This window comes from Aedes albopictus, chromosome 2, assembly GCF_035046485.1.
Source record: "Aedes albopictus strain Foshan chromosome 2, AalbF5, whole genome shotgun sequence".
Classification (NCBI taxonomy): domain Eukaryota; kingdom Metazoa; phylum Arthropoda; class Insecta; order Diptera; family Culicidae; genus Aedes; species Aedes albopictus.
In genome coordinates this window covers 148,531,953-148,549,114 of record NC_085137.1, presented here as the reverse complement: position 1 = coordinate 148,549,114, position 17,162 = coordinate 148,531,953, and the positions used below count along the sequence as shown (strand labels likewise).

General features: G+C 39.7%; 1 protein-coding gene across 5 annotated transcripts in view; it reads right to left on the bottom strand.

Annotated features, from left to right (window-relative positions):
- LOC109421015 (receptor-type tyrosine-protein phosphatase-like N) overlaps window positions 1-17,162 on the bottom strand; it is a 120,627-nt gene that overhangs the window by 4,487 nt on the left and 98,978 nt on the right. For 3 of the 5 annotated variants that reach the window (XM_062850589.1, XM_062850588.1, XM_029859080.2), the window contains exons 5-10: window positions 13,503-14,889; window positions 13,355-13,438; window positions 13,054-13,298; window positions 12,728-12,983; window positions 12,398-12,674; window positions 11,909-12,342 (exon numbers count right to left, since the gene is read on the bottom strand). In XM_062850589.1, the coding sequence (XP_062706573.1) occupies window positions 11,909-12,342; window positions 12,398-12,674; window positions 12,728-12,983; window positions 13,054-13,298; window positions 13,355-13,438; window positions 13,503-14,889 (2,683 nt within the window). The remainder of the gene's footprint in view (window positions 1-11,908; window positions 12,343-12,397; window positions 12,675-12,727; window positions 12,984-13,053; window positions 13,299-13,354; window positions 13,439-13,502; window positions 14,890-17,162) is intronic. The other 2 variants (XM_029859082.2, XM_029859083.2) reach the window with 2 other exon arrangements.

Genomic DNA, 17,162 nt, shown 5'->3' with positions numbered 1-17,162 from the left:
GTCTCTGAAATTCCTGAATTCCCCTGAAATCCCATAAAATAACCCGAAAACTTTAGCAACTCCTTGAAGCTTCAAGGAACTCTCTGAAATCCCCTTGAAATCCGCTTAAAGTATCTTAAAACTCTCCTCAAATGCTCTTGAGCCCCCTCCAATACCCTTCGAAACTCCCTGAAATAGCCTCAAATCTAGCCGAAACCCCAACGAAGTCTTATTAAATTCCCCTAAACTACTTTGAAACCCCATTAAACCGTCCCAAATTCCCCTTACTCTTCCTGAAATTCACTTTAATATTTTCCTGAAATCTCCTGAAACCTTCTGAAGCACCAAGAATTCCACGGAAACCCTCAGTGAAGCCCTTCCTGGAAGCTTTTACAACCCATCTGAACTGAACAGAAAAATCCTCTTAAATCTCTGAATCATTTTCGAAATCTTCTGAAGACCCTGAAGCCTTCCTGAAATATTGTGGCGGCCCTTCCCCCTCGAAAACATACATATCTTGAAGTTCTCTTGAACTGCGCTGAAGCCGCTTCGAATCACTTCAAATTCGCTGTACTGCTCTGAAACTCTTTTAAAATTCTCTTGAATCAGCATGAAGGTGATTTTTCTTGATTTTTTTCTGAAACCGCTTAAAATTGCCTGTTGCGGGAATATATAACAGAACTGTCGAATCAAATTAATTTACTCGTGTGAAATAAGTTTTCAATTCCTTTGAAAATACAATTCACGTTACTTATTACAAAATACAAACAAAAAAATATTTATGTATTATTACTTAAAACCATCCTCAAGTTCGCTAGAACCCACGTGAAACCTTCAAAATCTCTTGAAATTTCCATAAAAATCCCAGAAGCTTCTCTGAACCACCTGAAACCCCCTGAAATCCGCTGAACCCTTAAAAACTCTTTGAAATCTCCTGCGCCCTTCTGAAAAACCTTGACAACCCAAGTTGCCGTTTGAAACGTACTTCAATTTCCCCCTAGTCCCTTGAAAATCACAAACAACCAGAAACTTGTGTCTTGTCTAGTCTACACATACACAGCCATTCATTGAAAGAATCCTGGAAAATGATGGGATCGACTACTCCCATCTTTTTTCTTGGCATTATTAATGCTTGCCGTGCATCGAAGATACATTGCAAGCATTTAAGCGGGAAGGCCTACTGTGCCGCGTTATTGGGCATTACTGTGAGAATCAGTTCCGAACTAGATTTCACATCAAAAACGTGAAACGGGGACATCTCGTACTACCAACCGTTCCGTGAAAAGTGGGATTATATACAACTATGTTGGGAGTGACTATGCTAAGAAATTTAATGTCACTCCATGTGCTCTGCAATATTGGGATGGGACAAAGTATGTTGTCATATGCCCTGGCTCTCAAGCCTAGGCTTAAGCGCCATTACTCGGTCTCTGAAACGCTCTCACGTAATTGTTTCCGGAATTTCATTGGTGTTCTGGGTTTAGAGAGTTATTTGGGGGCGACTCTTGCAATAATATCCTTGAGATTTTTTTCACATTCAAAAACTTCTTTTCAGGTATTCCTTTGCAAACTTTTACAAAAGCTGGTTGGCCGGTTGATTCCTACAGTAATTTTCTTGATAAAAACATATTCTATTTCGAAAATTCCTGATGGAGGTCAAGTAAATCATTTGGAATAAATGTGTACGGTTTTTGTTTTAAAGCAATACCTTGGCCAGTTTCTGCAGATTTTGCACTTTCGTGAGAAGTATCTGTGACACTTGCATGATGAATTCCCAAAGGACTTCCTACAATAAGGTATTGAACAATGTATTCAACCAAATGTTCGAGAATGCCATCACCAAACCCCTTGAGCAGCTTCTAGAGCAACTGATCAAAATAATAAGCTGCAAATGTCATAAAAAAGTCATCCGATTTGCTCTAGAAAACTGCCAAAATGATTCAGTCATGAATTTATTCGAAATTTCTGCGGAACTTTCTTTAGCCATGCCCGATGTTCTCTCAAAACGTTTTCCAGGGTAAACTTCGAGAAGATCTACAGATTTTGTTTGGCAATTCCACCTGGAATCCTTTCGGAGCAAAAACCTATCAGCAGTTTCGGCAAATGTCACAATCGACATTCTCTGGGAATTCTCTTGATAATATCCGAAGCAACTTCGCAGGCCAACATCTAAGAGCCGAAGGAGAGATAAAGTTGTGAATGATGGACCCGATTTGGGTGGCGCTTCGCATCAAATTCGCAAAGTTCATCTAATTAACCTTTGTCGATTAAGTAATTATGACATGATCCAGCATATTCGAATGGAAGATTATTCGAAAGTAGTTTCAAGCGGGTTTAAACACCGGGTGTCCAAAATATGTACTGAAGAGGGTCCAAAATGGATTGGGGTGACCAAAACAGTGAAAACATGATTTAAATATCAGTTATTTTCATCAATTTTTCAACCAGAAATAATCTTGTGGGTATTTTTTAATGAAAAGTGCAGGCGTGAATGCGTAATACAATCTGAATCAGTTTGATTTTGACCTAAATTTAAACTAAACTGAACCTCTAGGGGTTCAACCGTTACCCTAGTAGGGATAATTCCACAGATAATTTTTGGAAATACTACCGGAAAATGTCCAAGCTTTTGGAAGAACTGCTGAGCAAGCTCGGAAAGGAAGTACCACCAAAGCTATTTCCGAAAATAACAAACGATTCTAGATGAGGAATATGCGGATATGACTCGGGCTGATATTCATTATAACAAAAAGTCAATAATGCACTGAAGACTCTGAACTAGCAAGCGACATTAACCGTTATGTGTCCGACAAACTTTTTGCTTTTTTCTACACCGTGCTTTTTGAATGGGCGCTTGGTACCCGGGTAACCTGTCGGCCACATAAGGGTTAATCAAATTTGCTATTGTAAATTGTTCAATATCCAGTGCTGTCATGATAAAAACAGGACTAGTTACTCAAGGTTTCCAAATTTCAGCGCCCCTATAATGGTACGCCCTAAGAAAATTAAGGAAAACCCCTCCGTGCATTATTATTCCACGAAACTTTTCTATAATTATTGCGGCGACATCCTTTAATAAAGAATTTTTCTTAATAATTGAATTTCAAGAATTCTACAGGTTATCTCCAGGGGATGTTTACAGAGAGAAGATCCTCGCAACATTTTAGAATAATTTTAGCAGGAATTTATCTAAAGATTACTCTTAGTATTCCTTCAGAATGCGTTCCTGTTTACGGATTTCTTTGAAAATTACGCCAGGGATTCCTCCAGGGATTTTCGCTAGGACTTCTTCAGGAGCTTCTCAGGCAATTTCCTTCGGAAATTTCACCTGCGTTTCCTTAAGAGATTCTATAGGAAATTCCTTCAAGAATTGCCACTTCAGTTCATGCTTGTATTCCTTCATGCATTTCTTCAGCCATTTCTTGCAGAGATTCCACTGAGGATTTCCTTTAGAAATTTAGGATTTTTCCCAGCATCTAAAATTATTGCTTGATTTGCTTCAGAGGTTCCTTTAGGAATCACTCAATTTATTCAGGAAGTTTTTCAAATTTTGTCCAGGAACTGCACCAACAATTTCCAAGAATTTCTTCTAAGAGTACCCGTCTCCAGGAGTTTTTAAGAGATTTCTTGAAACAGTTTTCCAGGGATTTCTTAGAAATACCTTCAGGGATTCCTCTAAGCTTTTTTCAGTATTTTTGTACAATTTCTGTAGGTATCTCTTTTTTTTTTACATGAGTCACTGAAAGAACTTCTCATAGAATTCTAGGATAAACCCAGGGAAGATTTTTCGAAGCAATACCTGTAGGATTTGCAAAGACATTCTTTACATAATTTCTAAAAACTCCACGGAAGAACATTTGAAGGAATGCTGTGCTGTAATTCCAGAAAATATTCTTAAAATGTCGAAGAAATTTCTGGAGATCTGGAAAATATCTTCTAAAAGTAATTCCAGAAGGAATCTCAGCAGGAATTTCTGATAGAAACCATGAAAGAATTTCTGCAGAAATCTTCAGTAATCCCAGTACAAGGAAGTAGTTTTGACTGAATCTCCGGAAGGAGATCCAAAGAAGGAAATTTTCAAGAACTTCCTGGAGAAATACCTTCTCAAAAACCCCACTCTTTCATTTTTTTTTAAACTAAATTTTATTTATTTTATTTTATTGGCCGCCAGCACTAATTGTGATGTGAATAATAAATTGATAGAATTCCTAGAAAAAAAAAATATTGAGGGATTTATAGCAAAATTTCTGGAATAATCCTTTATAAAAATTCTTGGAGGATCTTCTGAAAGTAATCCTGGATGAATCAGTGGACGAATTTCTGAAAAAATACTGTAGGCACAGACAAACAGACACTTGGAACAAAATGCGATACAAATGATCGTCATGAAAACATCTAGGAAGAATCTAGGAGATTTATAAAATATGTCTAGAGAAAAGCCATAAATATTCCTAGAATTTTGAATAAATTTCCTAAAGAATTAGAGCAGGAATTAGTGCAGTTATCCGGATAAATTTCTGGGGTAGAATATAAATGATTTACTGGAGAAAATCCTGTAGGAATTTCTGGAGGATTTCATGTCTAATAAATCACTAAAAGTTGTAAAGTAAGAATCTCTGGAGGAATACCTGCATGATTTTCTGATCCCTGAAGAAATTTCTATACTCATTTATATGGGAATTTTCAATGGAATTCCAGAGCAATTCCTAAACAAATCTCTGGTGGACTAAAGAAATATCATAACGAATTTCTGAAGGAATATCTGAAAAATTTTCTGAAGATATCACTGGAAGAATTTATCAAAAATAAAAATAATTTCTAAATTAATTCCTGTAAATAAATCTGAAGGAATCCATGAAGATATTTCTGATGATTTTTTGAAACACACACTACAAGAATTTCTAAAATAATTCCTGGTTGAGTTTTAGAAGGAACCCATTGAGATCTACCTAAAAGAATAGTTGTAAACATTTCTGGAGAAATTCAGCAGGGAATATTTGAAGAAAGACCTGGAGAAATTTTCTTAAAGGATCTCTGGAAGAATTTTGGAAAAAATCATCGAACTGAGATTGGAACAAATCCATAGTAAATTTCCTAACTTTGAATCCTTAGACAAATTTATGGAGGAATTTCAGAAGGATTTTCTAAAGGAATTACCTATTTACTAGGTAAATTTCAAAAGAATCCCTAGAAGAATTTCTGAAGGAGTCTGATCAGATCAGTGCAACCAACTCGATAGATAATGAGTTTCAGAGTTAAATGAGCCATTTTTTTTTAAATCGGTGGAAAATTGACGGTGTTGCCGGAACAAAGAGGGAGGATCTTCACCGATGCCTAATAAGCTGGTCGCAATCTCTGAAGCTCGGGTGCAAAGCAACTGAAAACTACAACTGTGATTTTTATTAAATTTCAACATAGTTCTATGCAATTGCATTCTTTCGTACAATCATCGGTTTCGAGCATACAGGCAAAAAGTCCTGCCCCTTGTCTCAATGTCCCTTTTCGTTGCATGTCTGTAGTATAATTTCAGGATAGATTTTAATTAGGTTTAGGAATATAGCTTTGATTACTTATTGCGATATTTGTTTTTTGTTCAAATAGAGTTTACTGTAAATACCTATATTTTAGGTTCAATTTTAGTAATAGGCTCAAAGTATGATAGTTTAGCACTTTCGTCTACACCTCACATTCCTAAACAACGAATGTCCCTAGAATTTCACACGTCTTTTTTCCTACACTTGACATCTCCCAATCAATTGAATATTAGTGACAAATAATATCATTTTGTCAGGCTGACACTTTTTTTTGGGAATTTTTGTGGCGTTTCAGTCGGGTACCCTGCAGGCATTCCACGTAATAAAAAAAATCAAAAGCACTCCCAGCCTGTCTCCACTTGAAAATTCGGTCAATTCCAGTAATAGATACATATTCACGAGTTCTTAAATGTGAGTTTCAGCTTCCTACTCTCAATATTCATTTAAATATCGAGATATGAAATCGAAAAAGGTACCCGAGTACCCTGCCGACCACATAAGGGTTAAATTGGCCGGAGTTTATAAAACAAAGTAATTCCTTAAACTTTTACAAACATTTACTTTCAAATCAATCAAGCAATCATCACTTCCCTCCCCTTCCCCACATTGACTTGCAATATGACATAGCAGCCGCCATTCTCACCTAAAACCTTAAAGTCATCAACACCAACATCAACACACTGAAGATGCCTAAGTCCGTACAACGAAGAAAATGTGAAGCACAGTTAGCAGTCAATGATCTATTGTCACAGGTACATTTTTGGAGGCATAAATGGAAGGAAATCGAGGCGAGATTGTAGAAAGTGAAGTTTTTTCAATTACACTAGTTTACAGCATTTTTGAACTCGGTAAGCTAATGGTCATGTTTACTGCCGAGCCTTGCCCTGAGGTAGAATACGTGAAGGATAAAAATACAGTAGAACGGGCTTTTTCATACATGGCTGACGGTTTTCAATCGATTTTTATTCTGTTTTTAGAAAAGTAGCCTTCTTTCATACAGGGGATACTCAAAATAACTGGGATAGGTAAAATTTTCACTTTTCAAAAAATGTTCAACTCGCTGTAACTTTTCGAAAAGGGCATCAAATATTCTCAAATTGTTACTGTAAGTTCAACAACTAGTTGTGTATCAGTGGTCAAAATTTGGAAAAAATCGAGCCATTCTACACGAAGTTATAAAGGTTCTAGAAAAAGATATAATTATCCGATAGCCAACTTTGAGCTGTTATATCTCCGGATTTAATGAACCGAATGCAATGAAATTTTGATCATTTATGACTTATATAATGAGCTTTTAAAAACTTTTGACTAAACTTAAAATTCTTTACACAAAAGAAAATTATTACGATTGGATAATTTTTCTAATATACCACCAATTCATCCAAAACTTCATCATCGTTTCAAAATTCGAGATAGTAATTATAGTTCATTTAAACTCTCTCTAATTGACTTCAATATGAATATGTTTTAAAAGGAAGTAACAAAATAACCGGCATTAAATTGGAAAAGTAATGGGATGCATAAGAAAAATTGATAAATTTACTTAAAAAACATACATTTATTCTAACCCCCATAACTTTTTTTCTTATTAATAATTTCAAATTAAGTAAACTGTTTTTCAAAGTTCATTATATTAGTCATAAACGATCAAAATTTCATTGCATTCGGTTCATTGAATCCGGAGATATAACAGCTCAAAGTTGGCTATCGGATAATTATACCATTTTCTAGAATCTTTATAACTTCGTGTAGAATGCCCCGATCTTTTCCAAATTTTGACCACTGATACATAACTAGTTGATGAACTTACAGTAAAAATTTGAGCATATTTGATGCCCTTTTCGAAAAGTTACAGCGAGTTGAACATTTTTTCAAAGGTGAAAATTTTACCTGTCCCAGTTATTTTGAGTATCCCCTGTACATCTAAACTGTGTTTTGTTCAGAAGTTCCTTCAGGGGAATCTCCATAAATGTCATGTAATTGCTCTAAGAGATTTCGTGCTGGGGATTCTTCAGGAATTTCAGCATAAATTTCTTCTTAAGGTTCTTCCAAAAGCATGGGTGTAGCCAGAGGGGGGTATTTTTTTTTAATTCGAACCAACTCAAAGATTATCAACAATTCAGAGTTTCAGAAAAAGTATATCAAGAAATAAACTATTCTAATGATTCAGGTTTTTATCCATAATTATCAAACCTTTTTTACTCGAAAACCACAAATGAACTCGTGAAGTATTTTTCCAAGAGAATCATTTCAGTCTTATCATAAAATTTTACCAATTAACAAACTTGGTTAAATGTTTAAATTTTGTGAGTCCATCCAAAGATTAAAACAATAATTCGTCCAGAATTTATTTCAGACACGGATTCCTGTATTTTTTTCTAGATATTTCTACAGTATTTCTTCTAGGAATTTGTTAAGAAAGCTTTCCTAGGATTTTCTAAGGAATTTCTCATGACATGGCTTCCGGGATTCCTTATGGGATTTCTTCAGGAATTCCTCCAGCTTTCTCTCGAATTCCTACAGGCATTTCTCTAGGGTATCCTCTAGGCATCCCTCCAAGAAATCCTACAGGAATCCTTTAAGGATATCCTCCAAGATTTTCTCCTTGGATTGCTCCAGCAATACCTGAAGTGATTTCTTCAGAAATTTCTCTCAGTTCTCTTCAAAAATTCATTAGGGAGCTCCTTCAGAAATTTCAAAAATCCTTCAATCATTTGTTTCAGGGATGTACCCAATAATGTTTCCAGGATAACCTGATAATTTCTTTTATTACTTCAAAAATTTCTTAAGGAATTCCTCCAGCGACTAGTATTTGAAGATTATTTAAAAAGGATGAATACAGAATCCAGGAAATTATCCAGGCGTCCTTTCAGGAATCCCTCCAGCAGTTTTTTCAGAAGTTTACTCAGGGATTCCATTAGCAATTCTTACAATATGCGAAACAATAACTCCTCCAGTGATTTTTCTAATCAACACACAGGCCACAAAAGAGTCACCCATGACACCACAGGTTCGTAGAAGTCACTGTGGCTTACTTTGAACATATAATAACTCACATGCTTTCAGACATTTCTCCATGGAATTCTTCAGGTATTCACCCAGGAAAGACTCTTTCGGCATTCCTCCAGGGAATTCTCCAGAAATTTCTGTAGGAAATGCACAAAGAATTTTTCAAGAAATTCCCTCTTAAATTTCTCTAGACATTTGTTTTTGAATAAATTCCAGGATCTTTTCGAAAATTCCATTATTTGAGAGTTCTCCGAAAATACCTACGGCAAAATTCTTCAAGAATTTCTCTAGGCTTTTCTTATAGGAATTCTCACAAGAATAACTCGAGGGTTTCCTTCAGTGATAGTTTTAAGGCTTTTATGAGAATACTTTCAAAAATTCTTCCAAGGATCCTCTCGGGAAAACGTCAATTGACATTTCTATAGGATTTTGCTCTGAGATGAGTGTATACAGTATATGCAGTAACCATCTTTAGTGAGATTTTGACAAGGATGTACTCGGTACAATTCAACTGAAGGTTTATTCTTAGAGGAATAAAGGTCCAGGACATTCCAAGATTGCCAATAAGCATATATGTACATTGTACAAACTGGATGATTAATTACTGAAAGAACTGCAGTTAGTGATGGAAGGCATTTAAAAAAAATAAAATCTTCAGACGGGTTTCCATCATGTTCTATTGGAAAACATTGTTCAAGGAAATCATAAAGAAAATTCTGTATTAGTCCTCAAAAGAGTTGGTAATTCCCGAAAAGTTCAGCTATAACAAATGTTTTGTTGATAAAAATAAATCTTTGGTCCAGAAGAAACAATGCCCGAGTAATCCCAAAATCCTAAATCTTCCAGAAATTGTCCACCGCTAACAGCACCACGTTGATTTGTGTAGAACGGGTGAGCTTTTTTCAACGTATTGTACAAAATACTACAGCGTGACTGCTGAAGGGTTAAATACTGCTTTTAGAATGTAATGTTATTATATTTCATCGTGTTGCGTTTTTTTTAAAGGTAGTAGATACAAATTCGCCAAGGATGGTAAACCCCCCACCCTGACCGAAAAGCTGGCTACGCCCTTGTCCAAAAGTCTTAATCAAACATTCACCCAGGAATTCCCTCTGGGGAATAGCTCCATATACTCCGTCTGTGAGAATTACTCCACAAATACCATCAGGAAATTTTGCTGGTGATTTCTCTAGAAATTCTAGAAAATTCTATGGATTGCTCTATGGATTGGTTCAGGAGATTTCTTTTGAAATTTCTTCGGCCTTTTGTACTGGGATTCCTGCTATAATTTCTTATGGGAAATTATTCAGGATTATGGAGATTCCAAGAAGGAACTTATGAAGGATTCCAACAATTTCAGTTGGAGGGATTACAGAGAAAATTCGGCAGACGAATCTAAAGAGTTGAACGATTCTCTCGAAGGAATCCAGCAACAAAAGCTGGGATGAAATTCAGAAGGATCTCTGCTCGGAATCCCAAAATGAACTCCTTATGGAATTCCGGATACTCTGGAGGAACCACAGCAGATCTCAGTCGAAGCATCTGCAGGAGTTTTTTTTTAAAGGAATCCCAGAAAGGGTTGATGGAGAAATCTCGAAAATATTTTTTTAATGAACTGCAAAAAAACAAATTTCTGGAAGAGTTTCTGCAAGAACTTTTGAAGAAAACCCCGGAGGAAATTCTATCAGAATATAAGGTGGAACTCCATGTACTCCTGGAGTCATTTCATAAGGATCTCGAGGGTAAATTCTACAATGAATTTTGAGGGCATTCCAATTACTGGTGGAACTTGTGATAAAATCCAAGAGGAAACTCCTAAGAAAACCTTAGGTATCAGGAACATTTCAGGTATTCAAACAAGAACTTTACATTGAATTACTAAGAGAAATCCTAGAATCAATCTCGGAGGAATCCCAGAAGGAATTCTTTAGAAAGAAAGTAGCTCTGGAGAGTTTACAAAAGATTACATACAAAAATTTCATAAGGTTTCCCGAATGAATCCATTAGGCAATTCCTGGGGGAATTTCAAAACAAACTCATGGAGAAATTGTTAGTGGAAGTTCTAATTGGAACTTCAAAGGAACCTGACAGGAACTGCTGGCGGAATATCAGAAGAATCATTGGGGTTAATCTCAGAAGGTACTCGTGAAGAAATTTCAAGGGGATCTCTTGGGAAAAACTCACAATCATTCGAGGGATTCCGGAAGGAATCCTTTAGGGAAACCAAGCCCGAGCAGAAAAGAATAGCAACAAAATAACATATCGAGGTTTTTATCTTAAATAACATTATAGCTCAATATGCCCTTCATTAGGTGGACATAAGAGGCAAAATAACAAAAATGAATACCATAATTTTGTATAAATAACACCAGTCAGATAACAAGTCTTGTTATTTCAATAATGATAGCATACCATAAATTTCAAGTGCTCTATTTTTTATCCAGAAGGTATGAAATAACAAAGTAATAACATGTCTTGCTATTAAATTTGAAATTTTTTCGATAGCTTCATGATGTAATGATAAATCTTGTTATTCAGTTATTTTACCAGCTAAATCAATAATACCACATCCATACCTAACTTTGCTCAAATACCTCCATTTGTTATTGTGGTGTTCTCATAACATTGCGTAGAATAATATAGCAATACCAACTTGAGGTATTAGAGCACAGGTTGCTCTTTGCATGGTATTTGTAAGGTATGTCCTTCTGCTCGGGAAAAACAGTTCTGAAGGGAATCAAAGATATAACATTGAAAAATTCCTAAAGGTTTCCTAAAGGTATCAGAAGAAACTCCTAAGGGAATCTGTGAAGGAACTCCTAGAGAAATCTCAGAAGCAACTAATGGAGGAATTCCTGGTGAATATCTGATGAAAATCCCAAAGCAACTGCTGGAGAATATCCAAAGGGATTCCAAGTGAGATCATAAAAAGAAGTTTTTTTGTTCTTTTGTCAGGCTAAGACCATGGGTTGGTTCATCTTGCCTAAAAAGAAGTTTTAAAAACACAAAAAAAATCTACTCAAGGAATGATAGAAATGTTCTTAGAAAATTCCAAGAAAATACCTGGAAGAATTCCAGAAGATAATCTATGAGATATTTCGAAGAAAGCAAAAATTGTGCGACAATACCTAGAGGAATCTCAAGAATATATTTGGAGGACTTTTAGAAATAATCTCAGGAAAAACGCTTCTGAAGGGTTTGTTAGAAGTAAAAAAGAATAATCCCATACGAATGTTATAAAAATATCTTGGAAGGAATTCCTGGAGAAATATCAGAAGCAATTCTTAGAGGAATTGCTGAATTATACTATGGAAGTGAAATCTGAATAGTCATCCTGAAGTTTTCAATAAGTTTTTTGAAGCTACGTTTACTATCCCAACACTAACCTGCTGTGAACCACGATCGGGCACGACCGTCCCCGGTACGACTTGTTCACCTTCCGCCGGAAGTCCAGCAGCGCCTTGACCGACATGGGCACTCCGCCCTGGGGCCACGACATGAAGTGGAACTGCGTCACGGTTCGCGTTTCACCCGTCCGAAGGTTCTTCAGGTAGAACGACCGCACCAGGTAATCGTCGCACCAGATGTGTTCGCTGACCAGGTGCACCTCGTAGATGTGGTATACCTCGGCACCTTCCTCGGGCCAGTATCGGGCGCACGCCGGTTCACCGTTCTCCTGCAGCCGGCATAGGGCCACCAGCACGACGGCACCCTGCTCCCACACCATCTGCCAGAAGTGCGCCAGGGTCGACTGCATCGGACCTTGGGCGGCCACGTAAGCCGGCGCTCGAGGGTCGTGATCCGTCTGGAATGGGAAGAACTGTGTCAGTCTAGTAACCTCTCGGGTATTCTTGGTTGTTTTTTTTTTGGCTTACAATCGTCGAGGCGTTGATGTAGTCCATGCCTTCCGCATTAGCTAGATGGTTCAGAACCACTCGCGAATGGTCGTACGGTAGTGGAGCTCCTGGTCGGTTCAACGGAGCGCACTGACTTTGCAGTGCGGCGTCCCGTGCGTTAGGTTCTGCCTCGTATCGACACAAAGCCTCCCACTCCCGCTGTAGCCGCCCTTTGTTCCGCAAGTGGTCCTCCATGTACGATAGAACCATGTGACCGGTAGAGATGTCCATGTTCGTTAGCGCAGGTTCTTCACTCCTGTAAGCGATCCGATTAGTACAACTTCTTCCCAACCCTTTCACCCAACTTACCAAGAAGATGTGCTGGACCTGGACGACGGCGGCCGTTCGGCTTCCTTCGCAAGCGAAGTTATCCTTCCACCGGGCGAGTCATTACTGCCCGCCTTGCCCGCCATCCGCGCCCGACACAAGTCCTGGTAGTCTTTGCTGCAGCTGTCCGCTCCGGAGAGTCCCGCCTGTAGCCCGCCTAGTTTGTCCTTCTTTTTGTCATGTTTCTTGATGAGAAATAAAGTGATCACGATCACAATGATTGCGGCGGCACCAGCTCCTGAAACGGAAAAGGCCCACACTTTACCACTCCATCATCACCGTCGGAAAACCACGCCTCAACAACTCACCTGCAAACATGAAAGCCATGACGTGCGTTACATCCGGTCCCTCTTCGACGTGCCGCTCCGATGAGACTCCATCGGTGTTGTCCTTGGTCTTGTCGCCAACGCCGGCCTGTGTCACCAGGACGCCGTATCGTCGGAGCAGGTTGTTCTTGACGCGGCCGTCGTTGTTGATCTGCTTGGCAATGTCCGCCGCGGTTTTCTTCTCCGGATTGGCCTCGATGCGGAACGACACCTCGTGGCGGTCAACTCTGAAGAGGATAGATAGATTAGAGAGAATTCTATGAGTTCTAATGTATTCAATTACCTTGGATGCGTGAAGTATCCTTGCATGTGGAGCACCTCGGCCAACGCGGTCACTATCCGTGCGCCATCTTTCCAGTTGTCGATTCTGCAAAACAAACAGTTCAATTGAAAACTCCACACAAACAGCAATTCCCCACATCTAAACTTACGGATTCTTCAGATTAACATGAGCATACTCGGTGTCCACCGAATGCGGTGCGTGATCATCTTCCGTGTTGTGCAGGTGAAGTTCCTTCTTGGATTTCGGCGCCTTGGCATCCACGTCGTCTGCCGTATCGTTGGGAAGTGCCTCCTTGGGTGGTTCATTGGGCGTCTGCGAAGACGGCGGAGGAGCGGCCGGAGGCCCGGGCTTCTTCACGTCCAATCGCTCGTGCCGGGTGAACCCCAGGATGTTGTCCAGTAAGGCCCGAGCCTCGGTTTTACCCTTGGAGGTTCCTGGCTTGGGGACGTACACGAAACCACCTTCGGTGTAGAGTCCGGCTTCTGAAGGGGCATACTGAGCGTCCTCGCGGAAGGTACTGGGGATCTCGTTCAGATCGTTTAGATGGTGATGAGGCTTCTTGTAGAACTTGTCCAGCTTGGCAGCATCCTTACCGTGCACTACGCTGTTCACGTTCTCCGGGGCAAAGTTGGAGATCTTGGGAATGTGATGCTTGTTGGCGTATTCTCGAAACGAGGAGGTCTTCTGGTTGATGAAGGTGTAGTCCGGAACGTCGATGGGAGTCAGCTTCTCGACCAACTTCTTCAAGGCCTTCTCCTCATCGACGTCATATGGTTTCTGATCGTTGAAAAGCGCGTGGTCACGTTTCTCGTTGTAAGGAAGCTCCGGTTTTACCCGGAATTGAAATGGCTCGACCTCATTGGGAGCTTGGTCGTCTAGGTAATCTGTGACGTCTGGACTAGGGTAGACCTGAGAGCTAGGGTAGCGGGACTCGAATTGTTCAACGAGGCGCCTGAAGGCGACCCGATTTCGGTTGTCGCGTAGTCGATTTCTTTCGCGTTCTTCCAACTGCCGGTCGATGATGGGGAGTGAGAGGGGCTCCATTTCTTCCACAATCGGTGGATGGTGATGGTTTTTCGGGTACATAGGAGCTAGAGGTTCGGCGAGAACTTCGAGTTCGGGAGAGGATTTCTTGCTGGGTTTCCTTGCGGAAACGAAGAAGCGCTTCTCGTTCAACGAGGATCGGGAGCTGGGAACTTGGGATTTCTTCAAGGGAGGGAAGTACACCTCATCAGCGTATTCATCATTCGGAGGGGTGAAACGCACGAATGCTAGGGGACTTTGTGGATCTAGAACTTCCGGATCGGGGGCAAGGTTAGCGCAGAGACTCCGCGGAATTTCCGAGTTGGTTCGCATCGCAAACAGGGCACCTTGCATTCGGCATTGGGTAAAAGGGTGCTCCCAACCTAGCCCGGCACCTTGCAGGTCCTCCAACATCACCGCCAGAAATCGAGATTGTTCCTCATCCAAGGGTTCCCGGAAGAGCTCCTCCGGTTCCAGTCCGTATTGTGGAAGACATTTTCCGAATGCAAAATCTGTGGGAAAAAAGTATTCGTATATGTACTAGGCTAAAATCAAAACATAAACACTCACGAATACAGGAGGAACCCCAGGAGGAATTCCACGAGGAGATCCAAGAGAAATTTAAGAAGGGATTCCAGGAGAAATTCCAGGTGGAATTCCACGAAAAAATCCAGGAGAAATTCCATGAGGATGTCCAAAAGAAATTCTAGGAGGATGTCCAGAATAGGACTTCCAGGGTAATTTAAGGAGAAATTCTAGAAGAATTCCAGGAGGAATTCCAGGGGAATTACAGGAGGAATTCCAGGGGTGTTACAGGAGGAATTCAAGGGCAATTACAGGAGGAATTCCAGGCGGAAATCTAGGAGGAATTCCAGGAGAATAACAGAAGGAAATCCATAGAATTTCAGGAGAATAACAGGGGGATTCCAGGGGGACTCCAGGTGCAATTCCAGGATGAAGTCCGGTTGAATTCCAGGATGAATTCCATGATGATTTCCAGGGTAATTCCAGGTGGAATTCCAGGAGAATTCCTGGAGAATTCCAGGAGGAATTCTAGGAGGCATTCCAAGAGGAATTCTAGGTGGAATTCCAGGAGGAATTCCAGGGGGATTCCAGAGAAAATTTCAGGTGAATTCCAGCAGGAAATTCAGGAGGAATTCCAGGATGAATTCCAGGAATTTAAGGAAGAATTCCAGGGGAATTAAGGAAAAATTACAGGGCAATTTAAGGATGAATTCCAGGGCAATTCCAGAAAGAATTCCAGGGGAATTCCAGGAGAAATTCCAGAAAGAATTCCAGGAGAATTCAAGGAGGAATTCCAGAGGAATTTAAGGAGGAAATCCAGGGGAATTCAAGGAGGAATTTCAGGAGAAATCCAGAAGGACTTCTAGGAGAATTCCAGGTAGAATTCCAGAAGGGCTTCTAGGAATACTGCAGGAGGAATTCGAAGAGGAATTCTAGGAGAAATACCAAGAGGAATTCCAGGAAGAATTCCAGGAGGCATGCAAGGAGAAATTCCAGGAGAAATTGCAGAAGAAATTCCAGGATGAATTTTAAGAGGAATTCCAGGAGTAATTGCAGGAGGAATTTCAGAAGGAATTGTAGGAGGAATTCCAGGGGAAAATTCAGGAGAAATTTTATAAGAAAATCCAGAAGCAAAACCAAAAGAAATTTGAAGAGCAATCCCAGGAGAAATTCCAGGAGAATTCCAGGCGGCATTCTAGGAGAATTCTTGGAAGGAAGAAAAGAATACCAGTAGATTTCTAGGAGGAATTCCAGGAATATTCAGGAGGAATTCCAGGAGCAATTACAGGGAGAATTACAGGAGAAATCCATTAATAATTCCTGGAGAAATTTCAGGAGAAATTCCACGAGAAATTCCAGGAGGAATTCCAGAAGGAACTCATGGAGAAACTCAGGAGCAATTTCAGGAGGAATTCCAGGATAATTCCGGAGGAATTCAAAGAGGGATTCCTGGAGAATTCTAGAAGGAATTCCAGAAAAATCCAGGAGCAAATACAAGAAGAATTACTGTAGAATTCCATGAGCAATTTGTAAAATAGTACCAGGAGAAATTTCAGGAGAAATTCCAGGAGGAATTCCATGCGAATTTCAGGAAAAATCCAGGATAAATTCCAGGAGGAATTCCAGGAGGAATTCCAGGAGGAATTCCAGGAGGAATTCCAAGATGAATTCTAGTAGGAATTCCAGGAGGAATTCCAGGATGAATTTCAAAAGAAATTCCAGTAAAAATTCCAGGAGAACTCCAGGAGAACTCCAGGAGGAATTCCAGGAGAATTCCAGACGAAATTCCAGTATAATTCCAGAAGAAATTCCAGTAGGAATTCCAGAAAAAAATCCAGGAGGAATTCCAGATGAAATTCCAGGAGAACTCCGTGAGAAATTCCAGGTGAATTCCACGAGAATTCCACGAGAATTCCATGAGAAATTCCAGGAAAGTTCCATCAGGAATTGTAGGAGGAATTCCAAGAGAATTCCAGGAGGAATTCCAGGAGAATTCAAGGAGGAATTCTAGAAGAAATTCCAGGAGAATTCCAGAAGAAATTCCAAGAGAAATTTCAGGAGGAATTCCAGGAGAACTCCAAGAGAATTCCAGGAGAACTTCAGGAGGAATTCCGGGAGGAATTCCAGGAGAATTCCAGGAGGAATTCCAGGAAAATTCCAGGAGAAATTTCAGAAGAAATTCCAGGAGAAATTCCAGTAGGAATTCCAAGAGAATTCAAGGAGGAATTCCAAGAGAATTCCAGAAGGGATTCCAGGATAA